We start from the raw sequence: 8,959 nt of genomic DNA on the forward strand, positions 1-8,959 counted from the left end.
TTTATTCGATTATATTGACATTGATTGTCGTAGAGGTTTTTTCCTTTGAAAAAAAAGGGAGACAACCACATACACTCCAATGGATACAATATTAGGGTCACTGAACTGTCAATGACAATGAAGTTTGAGACGAAAATGAAAAAAGGATATTTTACCACTTCTGTTTTAGGTTGTCAAAACTTTACCACTTCAAAGTAGAAGAAAACTAAAGGCACTTGGGCATGGACCGACTCACTTAAGACTCTAGTGGGTTTTGCCCATTTATCGTTGATCAATTTTTGTGCATCGACACCGATGGGTAATGAAGATCTGAATTTGACTAATTGGCTCTGGTCTTTTATATTCAAGTTTTAATCTTTTGAAAGACTGCCTTGCAAAAAAAAAAAAAAATTATGTGCCTCATATAAATGTGGTATACTTTCTAGTTTAAACCCATATTAGAATTTATAAAGAATGGAACTCACATTAATTATCAAACTTATCAATTGTCGAGTTTAAGAGCATCTCCTATTATGCTCTCTATTTTATGCACCCTTTTGTTTTAGGTGTGTCAAGTTCTAGTTTTCGAATTTAGGGTTTTGTGGCTTCATAATGGAGATCATAAATTAAACCAAAGGTATTATTGTACCATTAGCTATATAAAACTCTTATGATAATCAAGGAAAGACAAATAAAGTTCACATTTCTTGAATGGGTAATGCTAGAGAGACTAAATTTGTAAATTAAATGACAAGAAAGTTGACGATTAAGTTATTACTTAAGTGTTGATAAACGTACTCATTCTTATTAGTAACAAATCATTTAGTATGCAAATTTTGTTTACAAATTTTATCTACAAATTTAGTCTCTCCAAAATTATCCTTCTTGAATTGCGGCTTTCTCTTTGCCTTAGTGGGTTGGCTTGCGTCGATTTTTCTTTCCATGTCTAGCAATTTGGCTTGGCTCATTCCCAGCGTATAGCACTCAAGGACGTTCTCAAAATAAGACTATTTCGGAGGCACAATCTAGGATCCAGTTCGCAATATCATTGAGGGATACCAAAATCAGTGAAATAAAAAGGTTCTTAGCTGCCTTTTTTTTTTATCATCATTTAATGTTCATTATTATTTTTGTATATGTAACATTATATGTATATATAAATAGTATGATATTCAGAGACAATAATTGGATACCTTTTTCCCCTCTATAGACAATAATTGGATACCTTTTTCCCCTCTATAATACCAACAATAATATCCTTAATTATAAGTTCAATCACACATCTGTATCATTGCAGATGAATCTTCTGGACGAACAGAATATATATAATATAATAATCTCGAAGAAAATTTGAAAAGATTGATTAAGAACAAATGCTTTTCGTAAATTAAGATCACTAGGATTTACAGAAACATGTGGAATGGAAAGTGACGTATACTTAACGGTAAACAACTAACTATTAGGTCTACAGGAACACACACACGACCTTATCTTCTTCCAATCCGAATGACTTCGTGAGTGAGACCCACCTAAAAAGCCAAAACCACCAGTCCAAGTCAACCTTTTGTAACTCCCACCTCCCTCATCGATCGACTACTATATCTACGCTCATCTTCTGCCATTACCTGGGCCTTTCTCTCCCTCTTCTCCTCTATCTCTCTCTCTCTCTCTCTCTCTATCTCTCTCTCTTGTGCAGAATGAGAAAACCTTGCTGTGAAAAAGAAGGCACAAACAAAGGAGCTTGGTCTAAACAAGAAGACCAAAAACTCATTGATTACATTAAGACTCATGGGGAAGGCTGCTGGCGATCTCTCCCCAAGGCTGCAGGTGGGTTTCCCATTTGAACAACCGTCGTGCGATTATGTGCATTTTTATGTCTGTATGTAAAACTACTTTTTCTTCCTAATCATGAACTTATAAATGGCTTTGATATTGTGAATATATTAGGGTTGCACCGGTGTGGCAAAAGTTGCAGGCTAAGATGGATAAACTATTTAAGGCCAGACATCAAACGTGGTAACTTTGAGCAAGATGAAGAAGACCTCATCATCAAACTACATGCCCTCCTTGGCAACCGGTAAGTACCAATCATCTCCATCCTCTCGTTCTCTCTTGCCGGATATCTGACAACACGTGTCTTTATGTTGGTAAGATTGTCTGGCAAGAACATTTCCTGCATATATAATGTATGTATATAGATTGTTCAACTGAAAAAAATTGTATATATGACTTATATTCACATGTATTAATTAACTTTTAGCGCGTGATTATAAAGGTCAACTATATATATATGTACACCTAATGGTGTAACGTTACATTTCATGCATGGGCTGTTAGGTGGTCGCTGATTGCTGGAAGGCTGCCCGGTAGGACGGACAATGAGGTTAAGAACTATTGGAATTCTCACATCCGGAAGAAGCTAATAAAAATGGGTATTGATCCAAATAACCATAGGCTAAACCAGATTATTCCTCGTCCAAATCCGCAAAACGATTGCGTTTCACCTGCTGCAACATCATCTGGGTCAATGAGCAATATTAATGCATGTACTAAAATACCATTGAAATCCTCAGATGATCAAATTGATCATAAGGCCTCGGAAGCTGCGAGTGTTCTTGAAGATGAAACATCTGGTCCATCACCTCGTGACTTGAATCTTGATCTCACCATTGCATTTCCTGAACCTTCACTTCACGTTGAGGAAGGGATGCCAAAGCTTATCAAGGGGTCGAACACTACTGCTAGAGAAATCGAAACAAAACTCCAGCATTTGCCTACCCTTGTGCTTTTCAGATAATACATATTATAGTGTGATCAAGGAGGTATATATAATTACTCTCTGGCAAGGTAGCTGATCTTTCTGGCCGGGAAAAAATGAGGAATGATTGTCTGGTTGCGGATCAAGAGTTGTGATTTAGTATTGACAAAGAGCTAGCCAGATTATTGACTAATTTATAACATGGAGGTAAAGAAGGACCAAACACTTCATGTAGCTGCTAGAATTCCTCTGTATAATGTAGATAGATAAATTCTTGGATGTAGCATATTCAATAAGTTGGAGACGATCAAGTACTGCAAATTAATCTGTAAGTCAATAAAATGATGAATGAGACAGGTGCACAACAATCATCAATCGTGATTGTAATTTTATCCTGGAAGGCGAAAAAATTGACTTCAGATGACTAGCTAGGGGAGTACATATGATCATATGTTATGTTTATAGTAGTATAGCTATCTATCAAGTTATGAACAATTGAACATACATATTTTTGTTGCTCAATTTAGTCTTTTCATTTCCAAAAATCTCTTTTTATTCTCTTCGCAAAATACTAATTTATAAGTATTTTGTTAATGATAGTTATGATTATGAAATAACCCTAGACGGACATATCAGTATTTTCCTTTGTTAATGAGTTATGATTATGAATAACCCTAGACGGACATTATCGCTTCTTGTTAGCATGTGTAAATTAGGTACGCGAAGACTATTTGGTGCTTCCAGAAAAAAAAAAAAAAGAAAAAAAAAGGGGAATTGGTGAATACCATCTTTAATTAACACCAAATCAGGGTGCTGCTTATTTCCCGTCATACAGCAGTACAATCTGTCAGCCATATAGCAAATATATAGATGATAATATGTAAAGAGATAGAGATAGAAAAGCATACACAAGATGTACATGATTTTCCCTAAGTTGGGCTATACCCAAGGTAGAGAAGCATTAAAAGTGAAGAGTTTACATGATACAATGGTTTAAGCATAATCATCATTAGTGGGTTCTAATAGTGATTTAAGTACAATAATGGCATTAGGGATTAATTGTAGGAGGATGATCTCTTTTTATTGTTGAGGAGAGTCTTCGGCTTTCGTCTGTTGTAGATGTGGACTCTAGGAGCTTTATAATAACATTGACTATGTCTTGTTGTGATTGGCCTCATGCTTGGAGAGAAACCCTTATGCTTTGACATAGGTGCCTCAGTACAAATCCTTAAGTGGGTCTCTGAAGGTATAAAGTTGACCGATGCTTGGTAATTTCGCGATTGGTATGATGTTTGCATAGCCTAATTAAGAGTCAATAGCATGCAAGAAAATGTTAAAGAACCGAAGAAAATACACGCCAAGATTTTTGCATAACCTAATTGGGATCTAAATCCAAACTGTCTATTTTGTAGTTTTCATGTAAGAATTACTTCTAAAAAAGAATAAATAAATGGGTTATATTATTTGAACATACAAAACAGACACATTCTCCGATATAAGAAAGACTCATATAATGACATATGACTCTTTTGTATTAGAGAGTGAGTAAATGTGTCAATTTTCTCTGTCTAAATAATTTTAGCATAAATTAAATTGAATTATCATTGTGTTGTTTTGTTTGATCAGAGTTTAATAAAAAATGATTTTCATTATGGTTGATTATTTTGTAAGAGACATCATTGCATAAGTTACTCAAGAAACATATGAGCGATTTGGATCACAGGAATCTTTGAGGGATGGTCCAAGATGCAATCCTTTTTCATTTTTCTTCCATAAAAATGGAGATGCTTCATATAAAAGGGCTGGGGATTACCTGACCTCTTGTATATGTATTACATCAGTTTTTGTTCATATGGATTTAGCAACAGAATAACTGTAAGAATATGTGCTATGATTCGACAATGTGGCTCTTGCCAATTAATTGACATGACACATAGATATATTCGTTGCTTATTGTGTACTAGACGTTGATAATTTTGTTACATGAGGAGAATCAAATTCTTGACATGTTCAATAAAGATTCATGCAGTGCTCTCTTAGTGGTAATACAGATGACGCACATGGCAGTTGAATTATGTTCCCTGCAGGGCTAGGCCGAAGGGGTTACAAACCAAGAACTGTTAATATCTAATTCGTCTTTTTTTTGTCGTGTGATGCTAGAAAAATTAAATTTATAAACTATATTTTGTAAACTAAATAACATGAAAGTTAGTGATTGAATTATTATTTAATCGTTGATAAATGTGCTTATTTTCTATTGATAACATCTCATTTAATTTGTTAATTTAATCTACAAATTTAGTTTCTTTAACTTTACCCTTTTTTTTTGCCATTTGGGGCATGCAGGTGTTGACCTTTGAAAGTGTGGATTATTATTTATTGGTGTCCTTAATTTTAAGGCTTGACGGGCTGTTGAGAACTTTAGGCAGCGATATCTATATCTATATACATATATATACACATACATACATATACATACATACATACATACATATATATATATATATATATATATTTGTCTATATATATATATATTTGTCTTCACACATCTAACGCAATTGTCCATAAAACCCTGTGCTGCATGCAAAAGAAATTAATCCTAACCATCAAACCAACCTAACGGCTTAATTCACCTTTCACAATTGCCACAGGTTTTTTTAACCCAAAGAATGTTGTTTGTTTTGCGTGGTAAATTACTTTAGTGGTTAGGGGCATCTTTTTCAATGCACTACTACGTACGACTCAGGATGCCACGTTTTGTCTTAATTACCAAATTAAGTACATGCAAAATAAAAAATAAAATAAAAAAAACCTGTTGTTTGATTACTATCGTTCACATCTTTGTTTTTTAAGGACATGCATGGGAGAAACTGGGGCTTTATGCCCAACTTATGCCACATAATATATTTTGAAATTTACCCTTCTTTTTTATTTTTCCTTTTACTAGTTCCTTGAATAAAGCCTCAGGGAGAGGACAAGTTTTGATAATTCAGTTCCATGATAACGCGCCCAGCTTGAGAAACTTGAGGAGCGTGATATGACTGCATGAGTTGGGCGGAGATATGAGTGGCGAGGATGCGTCTTATAGAGGGAAACGGATGAGATTTGAGAGTGTGAAACAGAGAGAGAGTAACGAGTGTGGAGGAGAGATAGATATACATAATACATTTATACATGGGTCGATAAGAAAAAGGGAGAGAAAGTGATGGGGAAATTGATCAGATTGTAGAGTGGTTTTAAGTTTTACCACCATTGGTATAAAAATTAGTTCGGGTGGGTTAGGTTTTATATATATATATATATATTTTTTTTTTTTTTAATTTATTTATTACAAACAATATTATACAATTCTAATTTACATTAAGGGATAAGATGAGGTTTAAACTCACGATTATTGATACCTTATTCAACGGGGCGTGGGCTAGACTTTGTTGCAGGAAACTGCATGCATATGTTTTAAACTTAGCGAACAAGCTAATGTTGTCTTTAATTGATGATGGACTTTCCTTAACACTTAAAAATGCAAGATTACTAAAAAATTTGTTAAAAATTTACAATTGTAAGGGAGGGTGCATGGCTTATCTACAACACCCCAACCACCAAGTTGGGGCTGACGACAGGGAACGATGGATGGATGTGTGCCTCCAAAAGTCAATCTTTACGGTACACGTCCTTGGCATAACTATCGACGTGTAAGCTCGTATTTGTATAATGTGTTTAATTAGGCCTAGAGATAGGGAGTTTCAACGGGTCAACATCGATTTCTTCATCCCATTCAAGTTTCAATCCTTTTTTCCAAAATGACTAAATACAAAATTATGTACGATAATGATTTAAAAAATCGAATAGATACATGCAAGATCGTACATTGAGCTTGCCTCGTTTTTCATCCTAAATTTTCGTGCGCCGAGCCTGACTTGTTTTGCATGCACAGAAGTCTGTCTTGTTTTCTGTGTGTAGAGAGCCCATCTCGATTGCTCGAGCAGAGTGCGCCTTGTTCTGCAAGTCACATTTTTCGTGCACCGACATCATCTTGTTTAGCATGACCGAACCCGTTTAGTTTTCTATGAGCAGAGTTTGTCTCATTTTCTGTGCGCGCGTAGTCCGTCTCATTTTGCGTGTCGCATTTTTCATGCACCGAACCCGCCTCGTTTTGTATGCTCGGCGATTGCATCTTTTTGCACCCACTGAGCAAGACTTTAGGGAAATATTTTGCATGGGAGTTAAGGAAAATGTTGCAAGACCTTTGGATGTGATCATTGATAACAGTTATGCAATTATGCAGAAAACCCAGAAAAGTAGAGAGAAAAACTAAAGAACAATTGAGAGAAAACTAGAGAGAGAAATGAAATCTTTTGTATTGATGAATTTCAGTATTACATTTGCACAGTTTTGGTTGTTATATAGAGCTACGAAAACTTAGCAGCCAAGCTACTAATCTAACTAACACAACCAAATTCTAACAAACTTACTTAACAACCTTGCTGACATGACACTCCAAATACTAACCACCTATGCTGACATGACACTCATCACTAACAAGCTGATTCTATTACATTCAATATCCTCCCTCAATCTCAACTAGGGATTTCCTAGCTTGAGATTGTAAAAATGTTTAACAAAAGAAGGATTGTGTAAACCTTTTATCAATATATTTGCTATTTGATCTTCAGTGGAAATATACAAGACCTCCAAATCTCCGTGTTGTACATGTTCCCTTACAAAGTGATAGTCAATGTCTAAATGCTTGATTCTTGAATGGAATACTGGATTGGCATTAAGGGTAATAGCAGACATATTATCACAATGAATACTTGGTGAATTAGACAAAAATACTCCCAAATCCTTCAGTATGTTCCTCACCCAAGCTATATCAGCAACAGTGTGAGCTAAGGCTTTATACTCGGCCTCTGTGGAAATTTGCGACACTGATGTTTGCTTTTTAGATTGCCATGAGATAGGGTTGTTGCCTAAAAACACTACATAACTAGTGATTAACCATCTTGTGTTCAAGTTAGCTGCCCAATCAGAATTTGAGAAAACACTTAACTGAGAACATGTATTTGTAGAATACAAAATTGCAGTAGTTATTGTCTCTTGCAAGTATCTTAGAATCCTTTTTACAGCCCCAAAATGAAACTCAATTGGTGATGATATGAATTGACGCACAGTATTGAATGCATATGCAATATTTGGCCTAGTAAATGTCAAATATTTCAAAGAGCCTACTATACTCCTATATAAAGTTGAATATGTCAACAAAGTACCTTCTGAAACTAGCAATTGATGATGAGGTTTGCAAAGTGTTGGAGCTGGTTTACATGTCTCCATACCAGCTTTATGTATTAAATCTTTGATGTACTTTGACTGATTGACAAAAATATCCCTATTATCCTTGTACTGAATCTGTAATCCCAAGAAATATGTGAGCTTGCCCATGTCTTTTAAATCAAAAACTTCAGAGAGCTCTGGAATCACCCTTTGTATCTTCACAAACTAGAGCCAGTTAATATTATCTCATCAACATATAATAATAGAATTATCATATCAGATCCATCTTGTTTCACAAACAAACTATTATTAGAAGCTGAAGCATAGAATCCCAATGCTCCTAGATAAGTTGTAAACTTTGAATTCCAAGATCTTGGAGCTTGTTTTAAACTATACAATGATTTAACTAGTTTGCAGACATGAGTGGGATGAGATGCATAAACAAATCCATGAGGTTGCGTTACGTATACCTCCTCCTGCAAATCTTTATGAAGAAAGGCATTTTTAATGTTCAATTGCCTAAGATTCCAGTGATTTATAGCAGCCAAAGCCAAGACAATCCTAACTGTAGTATGTCTAACAATAAGACTAAATGTATCTATATAATCAATACCATGTTCTTGAGAAAATTCCTGAGTAACAAGTCATGCTTTATACCTTGAGATAGTACCATCTGGATTCTTCTTTACTTTAAACACCCACTTGCTTCCAACAATAGCTCTATCTTTTAGTGATGGAACCAAAATCAAAGTTCCTTAAGCTCTTAATGAATCATACTCTTCCTGCTTTGTTGTTTGCCACTGTGGAATTGTATATGCTTTTCTAAAATATGAAGGTTCTTGCATATCAACTAGCTCAGAGATGAATGAATATCCACCAGCAAATGGATATTCTTCAGTAATTTGCAAAAAATAAAGCTCAGGAAAGGAAGTTATTAAAGCATCATAGTTT

At 34.9% G+C, this 8,959-nt stretch overlaps 1 protein-coding gene across 1 annotated transcript; it reads left to right on the forward strand.

Annotated features, from left to right (window-relative positions):
• Nucleotides 1-1,622: 1,622 nt before the first annotated feature.
• LOC137740006 (transcription factor MYB8-like) lies at nucleotides 1,623-3,259 on the forward strand. Its single transcript, XM_068479791.1, has 3 exons — nucleotides 1,623-1,806; nucleotides 1,927-2,056; nucleotides 2,317-3,259. The coding sequence occupies exons 1-3, from the start codon at nucleotides 1,677-1,679 to the stop codon at nucleotides 2,774-2,776; spliced, it is 720 nt and encodes a 239-aa protein (XP_068335892.1). The 5' UTR covers nucleotides 1,623-1,676; the 3' UTR covers nucleotides 2,777-3,259.
• The last annotated feature ends 5,700 nt before the right edge of the window (nucleotides 3,260-8,959 follow it).

The sequence above is a fragment of the Pyrus communis genome, chromosome 7, assembly GCF_963583255.1.
Source record: "Pyrus communis chromosome 7, drPyrComm1.1, whole genome shotgun sequence".
Classification (NCBI taxonomy): domain Eukaryota; kingdom Viridiplantae; phylum Streptophyta; class Magnoliopsida; order Rosales; family Rosaceae; genus Pyrus; species Pyrus communis.

What these genes read in the sequence shown, in the direction of transcription:
- LOC137740006 (XM_068479791.1), top strand. Translation starts at nt 1,677, where the DNA reads ATGAGAAAACCTTGCTGTGAAAAAGAAGGCACAAACAAAGGAGCTTGG. An exon ending in ATCTCTCCCCAAGGCTGCAG is followed by an intron (nt 1,807 to 1,926) that starts GTGGGTTTCCCA and finishes TGAATATATTAG; the next exon opens with GGTTGCACCGGTGTGGCAAA. An exon ending in CATGCCCTCCTTGGCAACCG is followed by an intron (nt 2,057 to 2,316) that starts GTAAGTACCAAT and finishes ATGGGCTGTTAG; the next exon opens with GTGGTCGCTGATTGCTGGAA.